The sequence below is a fragment of the Rutilus rutilus genome (assembly GCF_951802725.1).
Source record: "Rutilus rutilus genome assembly, chromosome: 24".
NCBI lineage: Eukaryota > Metazoa > Chordata > Actinopteri > Cypriniformes > Leuciscidae > Rutilus > Rutilus rutilus.
Window position 1 is genome coordinate 13,870,626 of NC_140228.1, and position 25,383 is coordinate 13,896,008.

A 25,383-nucleotide genomic window follows, 5' to 3' on the forward strand; every position below is an offset into this window, starting at 1 on the left:
ATAAAAATGCACAAGTTCTGCTGTAACCGGTCATAAACGGATACTTTCAGCAACTCACAGCAATTACAGCGTCAATCCTCCTTGGAGCATCCTGGGGTTAAGTGCTTTGCTCAAGGGCACAAATATGATAGTTCACGGCGTTCTTCTTCTGATTACCAACCCGATGTGTAACCACCACAACCCACCCTTAATGCTGTCATTCCCATCAGTAATAAGGTTCATGTGTATCACAAGTATGGCAGAGCAGTAAAGCTGCTCATGTTCAGCTCTGGAGCAAAGTAATCAGTCCTAATCCCATCTCTTAACACTATCTGCACTCGAGCTGCAGGCTTTAGCAGTCTTAACTGAGACTATATCAGTCTGGTGTGGGATTTCAGGAACTGACAGGGGCTGAAGACCTGATCACACCTCAGGTTATTATTGCCGGTTTGAACACTTGCTCCCACTCCATTGAGTGACTCAGGTCACAAGTTGTCATTGGTTGGTGGAAACACAGTCTGTGGTCTAATTAAATTGTTCCTTTACCAAGAAACACTTGGTAAAAAAAGTTTTGTAGGGTCTAAACCTGTCAGTTGTATAATGCAAGGTTATCCTGCAGATGGCCACACACTAGAGACACAACAAAGACCCATGTGTCTGTAAAATCGTGCTGATAGTGTCAGATCACAGCATGTGAAATGAGCAAACCAGAGATATCATGCCTGCGTGTGAGTGCTAGGTTAAAGGAAACACACTGATTTGACCTTTAACTCAAATGAATGTAAAGTTATAGTCAGTTAGGGAGAACTGCAATGTTATGCAATGAAATACTGCAACTTCATCGCTAAAAACCAACGCCTCATCACTGGTTCACATGCGTTTTTGAATCTTTATTTTAATGTTATTGTCCATACACTGTAAAAAATCTTTTTTTATTTTACTAAACTAAACATAAGTTATCCAATTGATTAGTCCAATGTATTTGGACTAAACTTTTGGGCAAAACTCAAAAAAGCCCATGAAAAAAAGAGATTTTTACAATGTAGGAACCTTATCAAATATCCAAACCTGAGACTGAATGCTGTAGTGACCACAGAAGCGAGATTCATTGATTTTGACCTGCTGCAGTGTATAATATGTTTGGCCCATCTCAGCAGGCTTTTGCCACAGGAACAAAACAATTGGATTTCATGGAGTAATCAATAGTAACTTTTCCACACATTATTTAGAATTCATCTTACTGGACACATAATTGTGACAAATTGAAGTAAGACATCACCAATGACAAATTAAAATCCAATAGCACAAGTCACAAACCAGACAAAAGACAAATTCAAGGAATTTCAATATAAACAGACTCTTCAATGATGAAGTTAGTTGACAAAAGAAAGACTGGTAACACTTTACGATAAGGTTTCATAAACTACTGTTTTACTGTTTAACTCATTCACTAACTACTTATTAGTTAACATGAACTAACAATACTTCTACTACATTTAATCTTAATCTATTTATCAATCTTGGTTAATCTCAGGATTTACTAATACATTTAACACAATATATTAATTTATTAATACTAGTTAAAAAGTTATATCTGTTAACGTTGCAGTTAATGCTCTGAACTAACATGAACATTAACATTTGCATTAACTAACATTAAAGATGCATTCTGTAACTTTTTTGGGTTAAAAGTTATCCAAAATAGATTTTTGAGCAAGTACATAACCAGCCAGTGTTCAAAACTGTCTGCTTGCCTTAGTTCGATTCAAAACGGTAAGCTTGTAATAATGTTTTTAATTCCACTGGTACTGGTGGATTTCCGCGGGACATTCGAGCATGTCTTTGCGTCATTACGTCACATCTGTACACATAAAGAAGGAGTCTCGGCTATAGGCTATATTGTGTGTGAGGATGTTGGAGGTGGAGATTTATAGCCTTTTCTCACAGCACTTGATATAAACTTATCAATTTGATGGCGGATCCAGAAAGGTTCAAATGACAATCACCAGTGACAACTGGAGATTCACCTGTTGTAAAACGTGAAAGACTTCGGACTTTGGGGTGGCTACAGAAAAAAAGAGACTGCTGATGTTGTTAACATTAACAATTTGAGAACAAAATATAATTTGCACGGTTTGACGTGATATAATAAGCGATCGTTAGATTTAATCAGCGGGGTTTACTTCAGTGCTTTTTTTCCCTTAGTTGGTCAGAACAAAAGTGGATGTTACATTTTCCGGTGAAAATTCTTATGTTGGTCATACTTCCAAAAAGTAGAATCTGTGATTCCGAATGACAGTATCCACACCGGCGCGGTGACCGCACTGTGCCGTGCCGAGGCACAACCTACATAAAGTTGATAATTCCGCGAATAACTGCAATTGCAGATTTCGAACAGAGATGACGACAAAGAGGAATGCTTTATGAAATGCAGTAAATACATATTGTGCATGGTTAGTTCATGTTAACAAATGAGACCTTAAAGTGTTACCGAAAGACTTGAGCCAATAAGCTTAATAATAATAAGCTATTGAAAAACATGTTCACTCTAAGACCACTTGTGGTGAGATAATGACATTACATATGTGACAATAGTTTATGGAAATTGTTAAAGGGGTGGTATAATGGCCTTTTCGCGTAAAATAAGTCTTTGATGTTCCAAAAGTGTGTATGTGAAGTTTTAGCTCAAAATACCTATATATTTTTATATAGCGTGTTAAAATTGTCACTTTTTGAGGGTGAGCAAAAACACACCGTTTCTGTGTCTGTCCCTTTAAATGCAAATGAGCTGCTGCTCCCGGCACAGGGGGCGGAGCTACAACAGCTTGTGTCCTTTTACCTCACACAAACATGCACTGAAAATTTCAAAAACTTTTAGCCTTTTATGATCAAACCGGAGTCAGACAAAGATGGAGAGACTCAAGAAGAAGTGGCAACATGTAGAATGCAACAGGACATTTCTGAATGGTTAGTTGATGAATTTATGTAGCTTATTGTTTTTTGTAGCTAATTGTTTTTATGTTTTTATGTAGCTTATTGCATATTCTGTCATGATAATCTATAAATCGCGTTCCCGGGGGAGGGGTTTATGTAAATTCTAGAGTTGGTGATGTCACAAACCCGGGAGGAATGTCGTGTAGTCCCTGGGATAATATTTGCATGTAGAGACAAAAACCTTGAATCTGAAACAGAATCTGCATTGTGTTGTGTATTTAGCTTTGTGAGAAGGACATTACTCTTGAAAGTTTGAGGTCAGTTCGATTTTTTTTCTTTTAACAGAAATTACTACTTCAGCAAGTATGCTTTAAATTGATCAAAAGTGACAAAAGTCGTTACAAAACTTTCTGTTTTAAATATATTTTGTTCTGCTGAACTTTCTATTCATCAAAGAATCCTGAAGAAAATGTATTGTTTATTAAGCAGCACAAATGTTTTCAACATTGGCTATAAGAAGAAATGTTTATTGAGCACCAAATCAGCATATTAAAATGATTTCTGAAGGATCATATGACTGAAGACTGGACATTTTAATAATATTCCACAATATTATAATTTTTTTATCAAATACATATTATTTCTTTCATACTCATGAGTGACAATGGGATTTAGATTATTCTGATAGGAAACCCAGCAAATTATTTAGCAAATTGATCCAGTGATGCAACAATTTTATTCTAGCAACATCAAATGTATTGTTATAAGCTAACAGTATTTACAGCATGACAGCTTTGTAGATGTGTCAGTATTTGAGAGTACGACTGTAACATACTATAAAATATTAATCTTTTCTTTGCACCAGAGGCAGAAAGAACCCAGTGTTTAAACAAAGTGTCAGCTATTTTACAAGTGTGTGGTATGGACAATATAAACAAACAACAACAAAAAAATGTTCATGGTGTTCTGGGATATTAGATAGATGTCTATGCAGGTCTTAATGTACTCTTAAAAGAATAGCTCCCCCATAAAATCAATATTATGTCATCATTTACTCACTCTTGTATTCCTCCAAAGCCATATGACTTACTTTGTTCCATAGTGTAGATGCATTGTGGTTAGTATTTTGACTGCGCGCCATAGCTTGATAATATTTAATGAGCATGTTGGACATTAAATGAGAATAACCTTGAATTTTAAATCAGATTTTGTGAATTCCCATGTTTACGGTAAGTAGAAATGTGTGTGAAATGGACAACACAATGCAACAAATTACCTGTTTAACAAACCCCTTTCAAGGACCAGAAAGCTCAATTAGGATTTCATTTATAGTGTAATTAGCTGTCATTTTTTTCCGTTATTAGTTCCAAGGACGGGATGTAATTAGGGGGCGGGGGACTTCTCAATCAGGCTTAACATATTTTAGATTTAATAAGTGTGGCTGATTGCATTCCTTGTATTCCCTCAGGAAACTCCACTGCACGCGTAACTACATCCACATGCACCTGTTCGTGTCCTTCATTTTGAAAGCCGTTGCTGTCTTCGTCAAAGATGCGGTGCTGTATGATGTTGTTCAAGAGTCTGACAACTGCTCCACTGGCTCTGTAAGTTCATTATTGCACAGTCTGTTTATTTATTTTCTCATGGATCCCTCAGCAGTCTGTTATAGTTTCTATTAGCAAACTGTGTGAGATCCACACGCAGCAAACCAAGTATTCATCTAGCATTGCTAGTAATCAGAGTAAATATAGTCTATCCCAGCTGATCACGTTTACATTTTTTTATACTCTCGGGTCTCGTGGTGTGTTAACAGAAGTGTCTTGGGCCTCTCGACTGTTATGTCTGCTACTAAACATCCGTGGGCATAACTTCACACTCGCTGCTGAATTTATTGCTGTTGGTGACCTCTGTTTGAACCAGCTTGCCAAAATGCTTGTTCCAGTCATTCTGGATGGCGCATACTCCCACTGTTATTGTTGTAGCCCCTCAAGCCAATTCAATTTCACAGATTTTCCTTTCAAAATTGCAAAATAACAAGATGTGATGTGAAGTTTGGGTGATTTTTTTTACACTGACACCATAGGGTATTTCTTGTGTGCTAGTTTTACACTACTGTGCTGACAAGCCTATGTTAACTGGTTTGCTAGTGTCCCACTAAGCTTCTTGTCTAGTTTAACCAGTAACATTTCCAGAAGCTCCACCAGGACCAAAGCTAGTTGATTATCCTCATCAGCTAGGTTTTGCTTTAACCAACAACCAACAGAAATTTGTGAAAACAGATAAAAGAGGGGCAGTGACAAAATTAAAACAAAAACAAAAAAACAGGTAAAAGAACAGTAACAAAATTAAAATTAGATCATCCAAGTAAAACAGCAAACCTAGTAAAAGTAGTAAAAAGCAGGTAAAAGAGTGACAGTGACAAAATTAACATTAGACCATGCAAGTAAAACAGCAATAGTAAAAAAAGCAGGTAAAAGAGGAACAGTGTCAAAATTAAAAATAGATCAGTCAAGTAAAAATAGTAAAAAGCAGGTAAAAGAGTGTCCGTTACCAAATTAAAATTAGACAATGGCAGTAAAAATAGCAAAAAGCATGTAAAAGAGTGTCAGTGACCAAATTAAAAATAGATCATACAAGTAAAACAGCAAAAGTAGTAAAAATGGTAAAATGCAGGTAAAAGAGGGACAGTGACAAAATTAAAAATAGATCAGTCAAGTAAAAATAGTAAAAAGCAGGTAAAAGAGTGTCCGTGACCAAATTAAAAATAGACAATGGCAGTAAAAATAGTACAAAGCATGTAAAAGAGTGTCAGTGTCAGTGTCAAAATTTAAATTAGACCATGCCAGTAAAAATAGCAAAAAGCATGTAAAAGAGTGTCAGTGACCAAATTAAAAATAGATCATACAAGTAAACCAGCAAAAGTAGTAAAAATTGTAAAAAGCAGTTAAATGAGGGACAGTGATAAAATTAAAAATAGATCAGTCAAGTAAAAATAGTAAAAAGCAGGTAAAAGAGTGTCCGTTACCAAATTAAAATTAGACAATGGCAGTAAAAATAGTACAAAGCATGTAAAAGAGTGTCAGTGACCAAATTAAAATTAGACCATGCCAGTAAAACAGCAAAAGTAGTAAAAATTGTAAAAAGCAGGTCAAAGAGGGACAGTGACAAAATTAAAATCAGACAATGCAAGTACAACAGCAAACCTGGTCAAATAAATGTTGCCTATTTCCACCTAGACCTGCACCAGACCAGCCTAAACCATTCTGGAGCAATTCATGCTGGTTTTAGCTGTTTAGTTGAATAATCTAATAAAAGTTTTACCATATTTAGCACTGTCGCGGCAATCATTATCGCCTGACTGCTAGTAATAGTGAAGGACGTTTTCTGAGATGACTCAGCTGTTGAGTTTACTATTGATTGAACTTGACAAAGGAGCATAAACCTCTCAATGAAAACGTGGCTCCTTATCACAGTGTGTGGAGTGAGTTTGCTTCTAAAGTGGTGTCCTGCTGTAACACGTGTCCAGTTTTCAGATCTGGTTTCTTTCAATGTCTGCAGTTTGAGCAGAAATTTACAATAGATCAAGGCTGTTTGTGAAATCCTCAGAAGTTTAATACTCTTTCAAACTGAGCATTTGACTCCTCAGATTTTTAAGGCAAGTGGATTTTAAATGCAACTTCCAGAAATATTATTTAAAATACTTTAAAAAATACTTTTTTGTATGATTGTAAGTAAAAAAATCTAATAAAAAGAAACACTGTGGCAGAAAGGATGCACATGTTTAAATGTGGACAGTCCAAATCGAGTCGCTCTTTTCACAGGTCGCTCCAGGCTTATATGACTTTTTTCTGTGGAACAAAATGTCAAATGCAAATGTCTATGATAACTATTTCTACCTCAGAATTTACATAAAAACAAAACGTCTACCATATTATTATTTTAGGGCCAAAAAAATAAATAATATCTCTTGTCATAAATTGGAAAAGCCACAGTTTACATCTGTACGAAAATTCATAGTGATCACTGGCTTTCATCTCTCTCTTTTAAAGACTTTTTGCACACAAAATATAACTAATCTACTGTGGAATCAGTGAATATTCACAGCTAGGTTATGTGTCAAGCTGCCTTATTAACGTTATTCTCACCTTTAAATAACAGTAGGCCGATGGGGAATGGCTGCTTGCCAGAAAACAGTGTTATGAAAAGTATTAGTCGCAGTGGTTTTATGCATGATACATAATAAATGCATTATAAAAGGCAGTTGAGAGGTTCAGCTCAGCAGAAGGTGTTTGTTAGCTATTTGTGTGGTTGAGCCTGCGGCGAAAGCTTTCTATCTATTTCAGGGAGCGCGTGCCCTGAGCAAGAGGTTGCGGCTCTCAGAGTAATTTGGGATGATATGTGTGCATTAGAACTACGAGCCGGATCCATTCATCCTGCGCTGCCTCATTTTGCAAGCCCAAAAGGAGAGAGCATCATTCAGAGCCTTCTGCTGTCTAAACTGTCGATTGCTTCATCCACCCAATTTTTTTCTTCTGCCTGTAAGGCATGCACTCTCATTTTGAGAGTGTTGCAGAGAGGAACAAATGTGTGAATCTTTCTATGATCTCAGATCACAGAGCTCAAAGATGTATTTTTAGAAAGACTGAGAGTTTTATTGTTATGTCTAAAACTACATATTTTCTAAATAGGCCTGACCTGGGGTGCGTTTCCCGTACAAATATAGCTCGCTGCTTAACTACCATGATAGTACGATGCATCGTTGGAGAAATCAACTAGCTAGTCACGACTGTTTCCCGAAACCGTATGTCGCAAAGTATCGTTCAACCACGTTGGTTTATGACGTCTCGCACGTGGTGGACTAATATAACTTATTTTAATTAATCTGTTTGAGATCAAATTAACGCTAGATTTTGTCATATAAGCTACAGACATGGCATCTGAAGACCATTTCTAATTTTTCTCAGTTATTTTGCTTTATTACCAGACTCAATATTTGGCTTGTTCTTACATAGTAGAGCACGTTCGCACATGCGCAGTCTTCAAAAACGGTGCTTTAAATCTCTTGACAAACTAAAAGACGTAAATTACATTTGTATGTATTCTAAATAAATAGCACGGGTTGTATTGAATGTCAGCTTGCTTATTTTACTAAAGATAAGGATTTATTCATTCTACATCTCATGTAAACTAGAAACTATGCTTCTAACCACAGCTCGAGAGCTGTCGTTCCAACCACACAAGTTTGCGATGCTGTTTGCGAACGTTCGTTGGAACGATGGTTTCGGGAAACACCAAATCGTTGAACTATGCTGATAACGACGGAACTTGCGACCATAGTTGGCTAACGATGCTTTCGGGAAACGCACCCCAGACCTTTTATTTTTGGTGATATAAAACAATGTTTCCAAAATAAATAATTTAAATATATACTGGACAATATTTAGTTTGTAGGAAGTTAACTTTTTAACTAAATTTGGATAGAAAACACAATACAAATTAAATTATTTTTCTTGAACACACTACTGTTAAGTTTTGAGGTTGGTAAGATTGAAAGAAGTCTACATTTATTTGATCAAAAATACAGTGAAACAGTAATATTGTCATGTGAAATATTATGACCATTTAAAATGTAATTTATTCCTGTGATGTCAAAGCTGAATTTTCCACATCATTACTTCAGTCTTCAGTGTCACATGATCTTTCAGAAATCATTCTAATATGTTAATTTGGTGCTTAAAGGGATGGTTCGGAGTAAAATCAACCTAGGGTCCCTTGCACCATGACATCGAGCCAAACACCCCACCCAGAAGCCTTTTTTTCCCTTGGTTGAACATTTTTAAAGTTAGAGCTTATTTAGAGATATCAGCCGGATGGTTTAGTGCAGGCGCTATTGGCTCCAGTTTGTATCTTGTAAATTACCCCACTAATAATGCCCAGAATGGTACCAAACTTCTACAGTAGTACAAATAGGTTCTGTATTTGTAAGTACATTGTTACGGTTGTGTGTGGGTAGAAGGAGGCGAGGATGACAGAGCACTTCAATCCAAGAGTTTTATTCACAGGGAATCCAAAAACACAGGAACAACGGGTAGAACTCACACGGGAAATAAACGTAGTAACAAAGTAGAACCGAACTAGTAACAAAGTAGAACTGACAAACACAGAAGGAGAACACAGGGCTTAAATACACAGGAGAACTGAAAAGGGAACAAGACACAGCTGACAAGACTAACGAGGAACCAGGTGGTACAAATGAACTGATGACAGAAACCATGGAAACAAGGACTAGACCAAAATCAACAGAGAACAGGGGAAAACGGATCACCGAAACAGAACTCAGAAACACAGAACATGTAACATTACTCCCCCCCTCCCCAAAGGCGCGTCCTCGCTCCTATAACATCCAAAGGGGTGGGAGGGTGGGCGCCCTGGAGGCTGACAGGGGAGACCAGGCAAGGGAGACACAGTAGGAAGCCTCCAGGGCGGAGCAGGCTGTGGGCGTGGACACGGCGGAGCAGGCTGTGGGCGTGGACACGGCGGAGCAGGCTGTGGGCGTGGACACGGACACGGCGGAGCAGGCTGAGGGTGTGGCCACGGTGGAGCAGGCTGAGGGTGTGGCCACGGCGGAGAAACCCCTTCGGGCGGCCATGGCGGGGAAACCCCTTCGGGTGGCCATGGCGGGGAATATTTTTCGGATGGCCAGGACAGAGGTATATGGCCCCCCCCCAAAAAAATACTTGGGCAAAGTCCCGGGTGTCAGAGAGGGCTCGGTGCAGGGCAGCGATGAGGGCTCGGTGTCGGGCAGCGATGAGGGCTCGGCGCTGGGCAGCGATGAGGGCTCGGCGCTGGGCACTGTGCTGGACGGGACCAGTGGTGAAAGCTCTGTGCTGGACGGGACCAGCGGAGAGGAATGCTTTGTGCTGGACGGGACCAGCAGTGAAGAAGTCTTTGTGCTGGACGGGACCAGCGGTGAAGGATCTGTGCTGGACGGGACCAGCGGAGAAGGCTTTGTGCTGGACGGGACCAGCGAAGATGAAGGCACTATGCTGGACGGGACCAGCGGAGATGAAGGCACTATGCTGGACGGGACCAGCGGAGATGAAGACACTGTGCTGGACGGGACCAGCGGAGATGAAGACACTGTGCTGGACGGGACCAGCGGAGAAGAATGCACTATGCTGGACGGGACCAGCGGAGAAGAATGCACTATGCTGGACGGGACCAGCGGAGAAGAAGTCACTATGCTGGACGGGACCAGCGGAGAAGAAGTCACTATGCTGGACGGGACCAGCGGAGATGAAGGCACTATGCTGGACGGGACCAGCGGAGATGAAGGCTCTGTCTCGACGTTCACAGACACTAGCGGGCAGGCAACAGGCTCTGGCTCTAGCGGGCAGGCGACGGGCTCTGGCTCTGGCGGGCAGGCGACGGGCTCTGGCTCTGGCGGGCAGGCGACGGGCTCTGGCTCTGGCGGGCAGGCGACGGGCTCTGGCTCTGGCGGGCAGGCATGGAGAATCTCAGGTGGTGGGAAGGCGGCCACCCTGGGTACCAGAATTAGGCGTGGCCGCAAAATCTTCCATCCCGCTGCTAGGTCCATGTTCATCGAATATTTTTTTTTTTTTGGGTCGGTTCTTCTGTTACGGTTGTGTGTGGGTAGAAGGAGGCGAGGATGACAGAGCACTTCAATCCAAGAGTTTTATTCACAGGGAATCCAAAAACACAGGAACAACGGGTAGAACTCACACAGGAAATAAACGTAGTAACAAAGTAGAACCGAACTAGTAACAAAGTAGAACCGACAAACACAGAAGGAGAACACAGGGCTTAAATACACAGGAGAACTGAAAAGGGAACAAGACACAGCTGACAAGACTAACGAGGAACCAGGTGGTACAAATCAACAGAGAACAGGGGAAAACGGATCACCGAAACAGAACTCAGAAACACAGAACATGTAACATACATCAGGAGTTTATTTAAATAACACTTGCCTGACGGCTCATGCTACTGCTAACCCGGATGTTGACGTCACTTCTGTGAGTTGAGAAAAGCACGTAAAAGTCCTGGCAGAAAGCGATGCATAAGGATGTAATGTATGCGATTTCGGATGCAGCCATTGTGTTTGCAGTCCTGAGCCAATCAAAGCATTCATGTCGTGTCCTGCTCCCTGCCTTTATCCTTCTGCTCTGCCCTGCTGGTTTTGTTGATATTGAAGACTCAGAAGTTAGGAGGCCTTATTAATTAATTCTTGAGCTTGAGGACATGGCATTTTCAGCATGATGCTGTATCTTTGCTTTTTGCTTTTTGCCTTCAACCACTTACACCCTCCTGTCTGATTTCATTCCATTGTGTTTGTCTCACAGTTATTTGTTTATAGTCTTCCTGCAGTCTGCCTGCCATGTCTCGCTGTCCTCATGCAACAAACTCCTCTCTACCTCCCACCGGTTCTGCCCAAACAGAACCACTGCTTTCATGAAAGCCTATTAGCAGCACTTAAATTTCTCTGGAAGTGAGAGGAACCCGAAAAAGGGGAGCACTATCTGGGAAATACATGACATAAATAATTACCTACATCGATTAGGGTTTGTGAGAAGTTACAAATGTATATATATTTTTTTCCCCTGTGCAAATTTAACTTATCAAAAACTTCCTTTACTTTGAACTTCTTAAATGTGCATAACATATTTAAATGTATATTGATATACTTAAATATGCAAATTGATGTAAATAATGAGTTTTTTTATTTTGACATGCATGCTTCAAATCAGATAAACACATGTAATCTCATTTTGTATCTATATTTATTGGAGGAAAATAATCAAAGTGGCTGTTTAAATTAGATTAGTTACGAGAGTAACTTGTTTTGTTTTGGGGGGGTCATTATCTTTATGAAAAAAAAAAAATACAATTGCAAAAGAACATTAAAAAAAAAAAAAAATCCTTTCATTTGAATATCAGCCAGTTGCATGTCTCCATTCCTCTTTATAATACAAACTGGGTTTCTACCCTAAATTTAATTTATTTTTCTACCCTGAATTGAACTTTCACTGTCAATGCTTTTCTTTGTAAATAAATATATTGTAAATGTAAATTGTTCTTGTTACATTCTTTTTAAATTTTTCATTATGCTTACAATTGCATTGGCCTTGTCGAGCTCAATAAGTTTCCAAAACTCTGTTATGAGAAAAAAATAAGTGCATCCATTTCTTAGTATTATAATACTGCTATTGTAATATTGATAAATACAGTAGTTTGGTGTATTAATATTTGCTAATTAAGGCTATCAGACATTTATAAACCAAATAATAAACCAACAATCAGATGTTGTTTGCTTTAGCCACAAAAATGAAGGTTCTTTATTGACATCTGTGGTTTCATGAAGAACCTTTAACATCCACTGAACCTTTCCATTACACAAAAGGTTTTTTTATAGTGAAGAAAGGTTAGATTTTTAAAATGTTCTTCACACACAAAAAAAGGTTATTTTAATTATGCTTCAATAAAAGGTTCTTTGGGGAACCAAGAATGTTTTATTTCTGTGGCAACACTGCGAAAAACCCATTTTGGATCCTTTTTTTTAAGAGCGTATCTGCTTTGTTTCAATTTATTTTAATTTGCCAGTAAAGTTTATCACTCAATGGTAGTACTTTATGTATGATTTGGAAGCTATTGAATGAAGAGTGGATTTCTTTATAACGAGATATCTGAAATGATCATTGTGACATATGCATATTCAGTAGTTGCACTGCAGCACGGACGCTTTACAATTTGTTGTTATCCTGGTGGTAAATATCAGGGTGCACCTAAAAGATGAGCACTCAAGGGTGTGAATGACTTCATTTTTTTTTTTTTGGTCTGATTTTCAGGTTGGCTGCAAAGCTGTGATTGTCTTTTTCCAGTATTGCATTATGGCGAGCTTCTTCTGGCTCCTAGTGGAAGGTCTGTATCTTCATGCTCTGTTGGCCGTCTCTTTCTTCTCAGAGAGGAAGTACTTCTGGTGGTACATTCTGATTGGTTGGGGTAGGTGTCATAGTATTTATGTGCATCTTTATTAACCTTTTTACTCACACTTTTGTTAACCTTTGACATACTGATTATGTCAGTAAGCCATATAAAGCGACTGACTGAATTTACACTCTGTAGGAGGCCCAGCGATTTTCATCATGGCTTGGAGCTTTGCCAAGGCTTACTTCAAAGATGAGGGGTAAGATAAACACATCAGTCAAAGGCTTAAATGATTTTATGTAAAAATCAAGACATAAAATAATAAGCAAAAATGTTTACAGGACATTTCTATGCCGTTTTTTTTTAGATGCTGGGATATAATCGAAAATTCCGACCCATTCTGGTGGATTATCAAAACCCCGATATTAGCTTCAATTCTGGTGAGATGCCCTTTCTATAAATGTATTATATAAAAATTAATTAGTATTTTATATTTTTGTAATTTAAATATTAGTTATTTCTAGATTGCTTCCTCTTTTGCATATTTGTACTTTTTAATCGCTTTATATTTTCCCCCATATTTTTCATTCTATTTAGTATTATATATTTTAGTGTTCTTTTTACTTCATTTTTAATCTTTAATGCTTTTACATTTTTTTATTTATATTTATATTTTTTTATTCTTTTTTTTTATTTTTCATAAACAATTTTCATTGTTTTAATGCTTTCTCTTTTTTATCGTTTTATTTTGAATGCTTTTATTTTTATATTTTCTATATATTTTCAGTCTTTCATATTTTATATATAGTACTGTCACTTTTTATATTATTTTTAATTATTTAATTTAGTTTTATATTTTCATTCTTTAGAATTTTGTGTATATTTTGTACGTTTTTTCTTTCTCCTAAAAGAAAAGGCACCTTTTCATGATCTTTATTAGGGCCCTACAAATGGGTCAACCTGGCTTCACATAATTAATATAATTTCCCGTGTAATAATTATTGAAAGCTCTCAGATAACAAAAAATATTAGATACACAAGCTTCTAATAATTATTGTGAAAACTTCATAGCAGTCAATCTCTCATGGGTTTTACTTTGTGTTCTGGCTTTCTTACAGTTTTTTCCCCCCCTTGCTTGTTTATAACCTTACAATGTAATGATTTGCCTTAGTGCTGAGTGTTAAGATTTAAGTAACACACAAAACCCGTTGACCAATGTGCCAGACAATGTTTCCCTCCAGGGATTTACATTATAGATGAAATATCAATAAGGTGCTGAAAGGTGTGAAAAACGCTCTTAAAAGCCCTTCTCGGCTTTTCTTTTAAGAGATTTAAAGGAAAGAGAGAAACGCTTGAAAGAGAGAGAGATCTGTCAATCAAATCGAATGTTTATGGCGATTTATTTATAGTGTCTGGGATTGGCTATTTTAGGCTGGAAAACTGAGTCACTTCTTGTCTTCCTCCACTCAGACATGCCTATTGCACAGTTATTGCGTGTTTTTGCTAGTCAGAAAGTAAACATTCTTAATACAGGCCATCTTGTCTACTTAGAGTTAATGTTTTCTGTCTCGCTGCCATCTTAAGGAGGTAGTTTTGTTCTGTACCTTTGCTAATAGACTTTGTTCCCTGCTTTCTTCAAGACAGTAATAATAAACACTGTGCTTCGGGACCATTGACTTTATGACCCCTCAGTGGTTTCAGCTATCTTTGCTGACTCATGACATTAAGCCAAAATAACGACACCCACTATTTTGTTATTTTGTTTTTCCACCAACAACAGATGAACTTTATCCTGTTCATTTGTATCATCCGGATACTGCGGCAGAAGATCAACTGTCCTGACATTGGGAGAAATGAATCAAACCAATATTCGTAAGTATTTCGGACTCCATTCAAACAGGTTTTTGCTTTAAAATAAAAGTCATTCTGTTCTTTGTTCTCTTCAATCTCCTCACCCTGTTGAGAAGACCAGCTTGAAATTTAAAGGGGATAAAAAGGGATAGTTCACATCAAAATGAAAATTCTGTCGTCATGTACTCACCCTCACATCATTCCAAACCAATTTGACTTACTTTCTTCTGTGAGACTGTGAGACATCTTGAAAAAATGTGAATAAGATTCGAGAACTGCAGCAAAGGTGAAGATAGCGACTTAAATTTCAGTCTTTTCCTCACAGGTAGTATAACTTTGGAGTATAACAAATGAGTCAATTGACTACTTTCACTTTATGTTTATGGTGTTTTTGCATCCCTTTTGAAGCTTGAAAATGAATAAATGATGACCGAATATTCATTTTTGGGTGAACTATCCTTTTAAATGCTGGCCAAGATTGGTTAAAGTGGATAAGTGCTGGTCTAGCTTTTAGACCAGCCTGAGGCTGACCAGCAAGACCATCAGAAAACAAAAGCCGATTGGCCACAAGAGTCTTGTTGGTTAAGATAGTTATGAAGTCTGATGGGGACATCAGCATCTAAAGCACACTTCTGCTGTAGATCAGCTATTCTGGTCTTTTCAGACGGGTGAGGATGGCGGTACATGAGAAGCATTTTAGTTTATGTAATTTTTACATGGGCATAAAATATGGGGATATTTTAGCTGGTCTCTCCAGCAGCGAGTGAGAACCGACTGCACTTCAATCTCATCATCTAAAATGTCAGTGGCTCTCTCTGCCTTTGTTCAGATGATTTAATGTCCTTTGTCCTTGAGTAACTCTGCACTGTGCAGTTCGCAGAAAACAAGATGCAGTTCTTAAGCACCTGCAATTTTCTACCCAGCGTCACTAATGTTGTTATTCCAGTAATATGCTTTTCGATATAACCTGGTAATAATATCATTCTCAGACCCGTGCTGAGTGCAGGTTATGAATGACAACAAAGTATCGCATAATCCTGTTTGTTTTGTTTTCCCCCCTTCTTTTCTATAGGAGGCTGGCAAAATCCACACTTTTGTTGATTCCACTCTTTGGGATAAACTTCATCATATTCGCTTTCATTCCAGAGAACATAAAAACTGAACTAAGGCTTGTGTTCGACCTCATTCTTGGGTCATTTCAGGTACGTCTGAGGATTTAATCACTCAAACTATCTTGGAAAAAAAAGTAGAGCCCAAATATCAATATATAGTCCCATGTGTCGGGAAATGCTCTCAGGCTAATGGTTTGGACTGTTGTTCAAATAGCAGAATAGTTTAATGATGTCTGGTAGAACTGCTCAGGGGTCCTCAAACAGTCTCCGAAGAGCATCTCTGTCAAACACACTTTAGCTATTGGCTGTTGTTTTTTTAATGGAATAATTGGGTGTTTGGCTTTTGTACCCTGTGGATGTTTAGAAAATAAACTCTCCTAAAAACACTTTTCACACTCTCATTAATTTATTCATGTTAATTTAAGATCATGGACATTTCCTCCACATCTCAAATGATGTATTGTGTTTAATGGCATTCTGTGTTGGAAATTATGGTGGTGAAAAATATTTATTTTTATACACTAAATATTAAAATTATTTATGCTTATTTTACTTTTTGATAAGATAATCATAGATTTAAACAAATCAATATATATATAAAAACTATATATATATATATGTACTACAGTGCAGTCAGTATATATATATATATATATATATATATATATATATATATATATATATATATAAATTCTCACGTGTAATAAAATCTATATTCAAAAACATTTGGCAAACTAAACTAAACAAAACATTTTTTGTAAAGGCTTGGTAAAAAGTTTCCAAGACAGTTTTAAATGTGACCTTCATATACAAAAAAAGCTGTTAGTTTTAATAAAAATAAGCTCTGGGGACAAAAGAAGTGCCCCAATTATAGGTTTCTTAGGCAGAGCCACCAGAATGACTGGCATGAATTCAAGAAGGATCTGCCCCCCTTAATATATAAATATGCTTTTGTCTGCTTCAGAACTCACCAACCTATATTTTTAGGCCACAGTCATTTACAGTCTGGTGGGAAATGGGATTCTCTAGACATGTAGCACATTTTTATTCCTGTATGTAATGCTTTGAATGAATGGCCTTGCAATGCCTACACTGTACCTACAGTGACGTACGAGTAAGTTGCTTTCATTTGTTTTAACAGGGTTTTGTGGTTGCTGTACTCTACTGTTTTCTGAATGGAGAGGTAAGACAGATGGATGGATGGATGGATGGATGAATGGATATATGGATGGATGGAAATGTTTAGGTGCATTCATTAACAACTGATAAGAAGCCACTCCCTACAGTATATTAAAGTTTTATTTAATTTCTCTAAAGCTAAAAGCTCAAACCCTGGAAGCCTGAAACTGGCTTGTATTATGTTAGCTCACACAGGCTGTAAATAGCTCTAGATGTACCAGCAGAGGTGGCCTATTACTTTGATTTATGCATTGATGTTCATAGCGTCTTGGGGCTTCTAGCTTGTACAGATTAATAAAAAGGTCACAGGTGCAGGCTCTAGCGCCAGGTAAGATGAATTTGGGGAAACCACTTTTGTTTGATTTGTTCATTGCAAACAGCTGAAAGTCTATATATTTTGATTGCAAATGCAGTATGTGACTCTGCTACATTTCTAGAAAACCTATCAGGGTACTTTTCGCCACACTTTTCAGGTGAAATAAGCATTAGAGGCAGTAAAACACCAACTCATTTTTTTCCCTTTTCACACAAATTATGATTATGATTACAGGGCAGATAATTGATCAATAAAGATACATTTTTGCACGGCTCCTTGCACAATTTCTATGTTATGAATTTAAAACATTTTTACCATAGTGCATAACCAGCTTTTCTGATGTAGTAAACGGTAGCTCACCTGGTACAGCATTGCACTTGTGATGTGGCAAGTACCTACAAATATGATCACAATAAAATAATTTTAGAATTTTAAAATTTTAAAATGGCATGGTTGCTTCAGCCATTTGTTTTTTCTCTCACTATCAGTTAGGTTGGAGTAGGGTTTAGTGTAGGTGGTATGTTATTTTCAAACATGACAGAGCATCAACCATTCACCGGACATTTCATTTCCGAACTGCTGTGCTTAAAGCTACAATATGTAATGTTTCTCCTGTCCGATTAGGGGAAAATCGGGTCCATCGGAGACGTCCAATAGATTTCTTAGGCGCGCCAAAAGAACACCATAGACACAGTGTAATCACCATGGGAAAATCTCAGAGTAAAAATGGGAGATGTGAAAAATATGATACACCGGTGTTCCCCTTCGTCAGTCAAGACTTTACTCTGAGTCAAGACTGACGAATGGGGATCACTTGCGAGCCTATCTACTTCAAGTGAAACTAAACGAGCCAATGTACATTGGCATGCGATGCGTCACATCTATGTCTTTCGTTTCGGAGCCAGATGGTCTGCTGTTACTGTTCCTGTCTCCTGCAGAGATCTACTACTTTGAGTCTCTGCTGTGAAGAATCTCTGATTCCTGGCGTTGGTGTGTTGGTGTGTCGGCACGGACAGCGAGGGTCATGATCTCTCCCCGTCTTTCTTCCAAGAGCATAAACAACTGTTTTCACAGCTTTGTTGGTTCGGTGGGCATGAAGTTGAGAGTGAGTGCTCACACTAGGTTGCATTCCTAGTGTGTAGCCGCAGCTATATCGCTGTGCGTTTCAGCACCTCAGAGCACTTTTGAAAGAGCTAACACGGTCTGTCTGCGTCTTTTTCAAGATGTCATTCAGATCGTGTGTTTCTGGATGCGGCCAATGTTTGACTCCGGCTGAAGGGCATGATCACTGTATCACGTGCTTGGGCTATAGGCACGCTGAAATGGTGCTCATGGATGACTCATGTTCCCATTGCGGGAACATGACCATAGTGGCGTTACGGTCGAGACTTTGTTACCTCGAAAGAGGTGGAGCTCCTTGGCTTATTCCCCGATCTAGCGCTTCTTCTGTCAAGCAGAAGAGGCCTACTTCGGTTAATAGCCTTGGTGACCTGAGGATCACAGTGAGAGGTAACCCACCGAGCCAGTCTCCTCGGGCCCCTCACTCCTCTATAACGCTACCCGCGGAGCCTCCAAGAGTGCTGAGTGCACTGCAGAGACCTCCCTTTGAACCACTGCAGTCAGCTGAGTTAAAGGTCCTGTCACTAAAGACAGTGCTCCTGACTGCTCTGGCTTCCATCAAGAGGGTTGGGGACCTGCAAGCATTTTTGGTCAACGAATCGTGCCTAGAATTCGGGCCGGCCAACTCTCACGTTGTCCCGAAACCCCGGCCTGGATACGTGCCCAAGGTTCCTACCACTCCCTTCAAGGACCAGGTAATGAACCTGCAAGCGCTGCCTTCGGAGGAGGCAGACCCAGCCCTAGCTTTTCTCTGTCCCGTCCGCTCTTTGCAGTTATACTTGGACAGAACGCAAAGCTTCAGGACCTCAGATCAGCTCTTTGTCTGTTACGGAGGTCAGCAAAAGGGAAAGGCTGTGTCCAAGCAGAGGATGGCCCACTGGATAGTGGATGCCATCGTCTTGGCTTACCGAGCACACTCAACTAGAAGTGTTGCTTCCTCCTGGGCGCTGGCTCAAGGCGATTCACTGACAGATATATGTAGAGCTGCGGGCTGGGCGACACCTAACACGTTCGCTAGATTCTATAGCCTCTGTGTAGAGCCGGTATCTTCCCGTACACTCCCCCCCAGTGGCCAGTAGCGCGAAGGACCCGTTCTTAGTGTCGGCTTGCAATGCCACTCCCGCCCCCATGGGCCGGATACGTGCGTCTATTTGCTCCAGTAGTGTGCCCCAGAAATGGCTAACCTTGTGAGTTCCTCTGTCACCCCTGCGGCAGTCAGACGTTGCGGAGCATCTGATGCCAGGCCTACACTCGTATGCATTGTGGAACCTGTGATAGGCTGGGTGTCCATATGTAGCGGTCAGTCTTGACTTACATCTCCGATCCCTCCTCGGGGAACGAGGGTTATACGTAACCGAGACGTTTTGCCAGATGAGAAGTTTACTATGTATCATCTTTTTACTCTTTTAATTAATTTTATAACTGTATCATATATCTCTTTTAATTTCTTTTATAACTGTTTTAATTTCCCTTGCTTTTATTTTGTGATTATTTGAATTCCTTTCTGTAAAGCATTTTGAATTGCCATAGTGTATGAAATGTGCTATATAAATAAACTTGCCTTGCCTATATGAGACTAGCAGTAAGCTAGATCAACATTAGAATAACATACTGATCATATTCTAACATTTCATCATGTTGAGCTATAAAACATTGATTTGTTTTATGTACATTTGCTCACCTGTCTAATAAAGTACATGCAAGAGCGGCGTCCCTGTCAAGTCGTGACTCGTGAAGCTTTGTCAAGTCCAAGTTAGTTGCGGACGTGGAGCTCTCGGCATCTCGAAAACACCACGCTGATATTGATCCTCGTTTTAGTTCTCCTTTTGTCCAAAAGTCTGCTTGCACTACGCAGTTGTCCACGTCTGTCGCCATGGTTACTATGGCAGTACAAGCGGAAACCAGGGATAACGCGGATATTACGTCATTGACAGGCGACAAGTGAACAGGGTCAGGCACTTTTTAAAATTGTGCATTTCTCTGAATTTACAAATTCTTGGAAACATTTAGGATAATGGAAGTACACAATTGAAATAAATATATAACACTGTGCAAGTTGTTTTTGGATATTTTGATACAAAATTCTTACATATTGTACCTTTAACCAACATACATAAATGTTGCCACAGTCATGTTTAACTGTTTTGGAGGGAATTGAACACAATATTTACCATCACCCACTAAAGATTTCACTTTGAAACTGCAATATCATTTAGCAAAAATATAGACACAGGCATGTTTATTACTTCATATGCTTTTTAAGAAACCCGAATGCGCAATGGAGAAAAAAATTATATCGCTTATAGCGCTATAGTGAAAGTATTTCAGTTCACATACTTCCAGTGAGCCTATGTTTACAAAAAACAGCATTTTCAACTCATTTTACTACCTTAATGTGGCTTTTTAATGTAAAACTGTAGAGCATGACTGCAACTTATCCATCACCAATTGATTGGATTGGATCTTGTCTGCCTCTCAGGTCCAAGGTGAGATCAAGAGGAAATGGAGACGATGGCACCTTGAAAGATTCTTGGGTCCCGACACCAAATACCAGCACCCATCCATGGGCAGCAACGGCAACAACTTCAGCACGCAGATCTCCATGCTGACCCGCTGCAGCCCCAAGACTCGCCGTGCCTCTGCGTGTCAGGACGAAACCTCCATCACAGTCTAACCTAGCATCTACAATGATGTGGTATCGTCACACCAGAATGAGACTTGTGAAAGGCCATGATGATGTTCTACTGAAATAGTTCTGAATTTCAGACTGTCTTAGTTCCTACATATAATTCTTTGGAGGTATGAGCTACTAAACATTACATTTTTGCTGAATATAGCGCAATTTGATGCCATAGAAGTCATAACAAAATTCTTGTGAGAACCACTCAATATCGGATCACCTTCTGCAACACATAAATCCTGTAAATAAAGCCGCGGTGATCTTCTGGAGAGCAGAGATATTGTAGTTCTAGACCTTTTCCGTCATTTTGTGCCGACTTGGCTCTGCAGGGACACAGATGCAACAGCATCATCAAGAATGAATTATGATACGCTGTTGGAAAAAGAGGTTAGGGATTCTCTACCCGGGCTGCTCTTATATATTTTTGCTTGTGAGGAAAGTTAAAAAATGAAAAAAAAGAAACAAAAAGGCAACCAAAAGTGGATTGTTGAATATCCAAAATATGGAGATACACTGTAGAGACCAAATGTCATGTTTCTTCTAAACATGTTGTTCATTTTTTTTTAACAATGTTTTCAGATCTGTGTGCGTGTAGGTACGTTTGGAAGCCGAATGCCCTTCTCTGCACTATCATTCCAGATCAGTCATCCCAGCAGTGTCAACATTCAGTGTGCATGCTTATTTTACTGTCAATGTGCCATGTGACATGACGACTTTATGATCTAATGTCAAATCCTTTTGTGCAAAGAACAAACTATCCATTGTGACATCAATGTTCCCACAAGAACAGCCCTGTTGGAGCTTGATAAAACTGTCACGGACTTTGACATTGCTTATTATTAATCTTAAGGAATAATACACATCGACCAATTCATGCTAACAATGGAAGTGGTATTTAAGTGTTTGCACTATTGCTATTGATGTGGCATCTGTAAGTTACCATCTCCATTGTACTGTGGCACAAAATAGATTTTCAGGTCCTTTGGTTTCAGTAGCAACTTGCAATGCTTGTTCAACTAGAAGAATTTTGGTGTTTGTGAAAAAGCTAAAGGGAAATGAAAAAAGCAGGACGTCCTGTCACACCAATGCTCTTGTCTCACAGTTTTACTCATTTGGATGGACTTGCAGCCAGATCAAGGCCCGTGAAGTCTCGGAAAAGCCACTCAAACTAGGTCAGTGCCACATCAAGGTAGTTCAGTGTGGATTGGTTTTCACACGTTTTTGTTTTCAGTGGAGTGTAAAATAATTATGTACAGTCACATCTGATAATATATCAAGGGAATGTACAGTAAATTAATTTTAATGCTACAGATGGGATGTCTCGCAAAGGTTATAGTAAAATATATATGTTTAAGCCTCAAATCACTGCCCAGCATTGTCTGATTACTTATTTTATTTTTATTTTAAATGTGTGATTAGCCAGATTACCTCTCATCTTTCACAATAAAGAATGTATATTCTTATAAAAATATGTTCAAGTTGAATAAAATGTAATTTTTCAATGTATAAAAGAACAAATATCACTAAGTTAGCTGACTTTGTGAATTTTGTGAAGTGCATATATAGGAAAAGGTGCCTATTTTATTCAGTTGCGCTATACAGGCTGTGTCTGGTTTTGGAATGATACACTGTTTGTTGTATTAAATTGGTGAAGCTTAATATGTCAGCGCAAAGCAGAATAACTGGATGTTGTGTATATTAACTGTGTATATGTGCTGTGAAAGTGAGTAATATCTGTCCATACCGCATGCTACACAGGCAACATAAGGTACATTTCAAACGATAAATTTACAAGCAGCATGACCCAAATTCTTTACAGTCATGTGTAACACATAATGAATATTTTTGTATCCACATTTAAACAAGCTTGATGTTATATGTATTTTTTTAACATTTGGGACCATTTTCCATTGTTGTCTGTTCACAATCAACAATTTTAAATAAACTTAAACTTAAACCGTACATTTACATTGCAATTTTGTGACAGCATATATTTCTATTATATTTAAACGGCATGAAATCAAAATTGACCCTATTTACTTTACACACACATTATTAATCTTGTGGTGAACAAATAATCTGTGGAAGATAATCTACAGAAAAATATGTTTTGGTGTTAGCATTTGCTTCAATGCTTACCAGAAGGCAAAAGCAGAACGGTTCTTCAATCTGTCTGGGGTTTGACAGACACTAAGGCTCAGAGGGGACGCTGTGTATTTTAGTAGAGTGAAATTTACACAGCAAATAAATCATTTACCTGAATCTCTCTCGGGGAAAAAAAGGACTGTGACACAGGGCATAATCTTAGTTTTCTTAAAAGCAGATGGAAAATGGAAAAGATTTGATATGGCATGTAACCCAACCAGCAATTGTAATCGTAAACAATTATTTTCGAATTAATTTAATTATGTATATAATTTCAGTGCCACCAACATCACTTGCTTGTTTTGCTGCAACATTAGGTGGACCAGACAAAAAAAAAAAAAAAAAACATCAAACCATAACAAAAATTATAATTTGACTCAAACCCAGAAAGCAAACCTCAAATTAGTATTCAATTGTTCTGGTATTCATTCTGAAACGATCACATCAGATGTAAAAAAAAAAAATCATCTCTTCAATGTGATTTTATGCTTTCTGTTACCTTGAGTGAATCCAATTATAGTCACACCATAATGTGGCTACATTATGATATTCAATTACATCAGCAGGGGTCGGACATGAAAGAACCATTTCCAGTCGCTCATCATTGCAAGCTGAGAACATTATAATAGCCAAAGTAAAACACTCAAAAACACAAATTTATGTCAGCAATGTCAGTGTGGTTTCTCCTCTTCTCCCTTCATATCTCTCTTAAACGCCACTCTCCAATGTCTCTGCTTCAGTGTAGGCATAAATGCAGTGACAACACCTCATTGCTAATGTTACAGTCTCTGTAATCATATAGATTTAAGCTTCAAATGCTGTGAAAATGTTTTGAATATATGTCATTCATTTATGTACACTTTTATTGAAATAAGCCTAAAAACTAGCACGGTAACACTTTACAATAAGGTTAATTAATTAACATTAGTTAATGTATTATTAACATTAACTAACAATGAGCAATACATTTGTTACAGTATTTATTAATCTTTGTTAATGTTAGTTAATAAAAATCCAGCTGTTCATGGTTTGTTCATGTTAGTTCACAGTGCATTAACTAATGTTACCAAATACAACCTTTGATTTTAATAACGTATTAGTAAACGTTGAAATTAATATTAACTCATTCTTGGTTCATGTAGTTAAATAATGTTAAATAATGAACCTTATTGTAAAGTGTTTCCACTAGCACCTTCTTCACCAAATTCAATCAAATGTAAAAAGAGCAGAGTGCCTGTATTTTCATTTATGATGTTTTTTTCTTTCTTTTTTCTGTTCCATCCTAGCAGTTTAGTATACTTATCTGTGTTTTTGTTTGGAAGGGTTCACTGCTTCAGTCAGGGATCATCCATCTGCCGAGGTCAGATTGTGCTGATAACAAAATACATGAACGAAATAAAGCTTTCAGAATGCTCAAGAGACAAATATATTTCATCCGTCCCAGCTTCCCTTCAGCGTGATTCAATACAAGTTTCTCAGATATATACACTGTGAACAGTGGAAACCTGCAATGGAGCTATTTCTGCCAGATCTAACTCTTTAAAATTTGTTTTATTATAACAGAATGGATTTTGTCCATCTGTTGGTGCTGCCTATAGCCACAGGCCACATTTTAGTAGTCATGTTGCTAGCAGTGCCCATGGAGGGTCAGCACAACCACTGTTTCAAAGCTTTGAGCTGGATCAAACCTGCTTTAAAAATATGCCAGATCTGTGATATCGTAACGCTGGATCACACTGTCATTGAAAGAAATGTTCCTCCTTGTGAAATCTAAGCAGATAACAGTTCAGTTCTTGCCTTGCCAGACAGCAAAAGCATGACATTGTATAAGAACTTAATGTGATTTCATCAGAAACGGGAGATGATCTGGTAATTTGCTATCCTTTCATTTCTGAGCCACTGATTTCACCCTCGCAGTCATGATTGGTACTGGAGCTCGACCTGTCAGACAGTATCCAATCAGAGAAAGCTTGACTTGCCTCAGGCTTCGTGTTGATGAAACGCATTTGAGTCCCACACACACCTGAAGCACAACAATCCCCAGGCTCCTAATAGTAACCGGAAGATTAAACTTTAAGGGTGATTTAAGTTTCATGCTTCAGAACTTCCATTCGTCTCAATCA

The 25,383-nt window shown here is 38.4% G+C and overlaps 1 protein-coding gene across 1 annotated transcript in view; it reads left to right on the plus strand.

Annotated features, from left to right (window-relative positions):
• vipr1b (vasoactive intestinal peptide receptor 1b) overlaps nt 1-21,557 on the plus strand; it is a 65,440-nt gene extending 43,883 nt beyond the window's left edge. The window contains exons 6-13 of the mRNA XM_084398714.1: nt 4,382-4,517; nt 12,780-12,933; nt 13,057-13,117; nt 13,226-13,298; nt 14,639-14,730; nt 15,782-15,911; nt 16,963-17,004; nt 20,915-21,557. Coding sequence (XP_084254840.1) covers nt 4,382-4,517; nt 12,780-12,933; nt 13,057-13,117; nt 13,226-13,298; nt 14,639-14,730; nt 15,782-15,911; nt 16,963-17,004; nt 20,915-21,109 — 883 coding nt within the window. The 3' untranslated portion in view covers nt 21,110-21,557. The remainder of the gene's footprint in view (nt 1-4,381; nt 4,518-12,779; nt 12,934-13,056; nt 13,118-13,225; nt 13,299-14,638; nt 14,731-15,781; nt 15,912-16,962; nt 17,005-20,914) is intronic.
• Nucleotides 21,558-25,383: the final 3,826 nt, after the last annotated feature.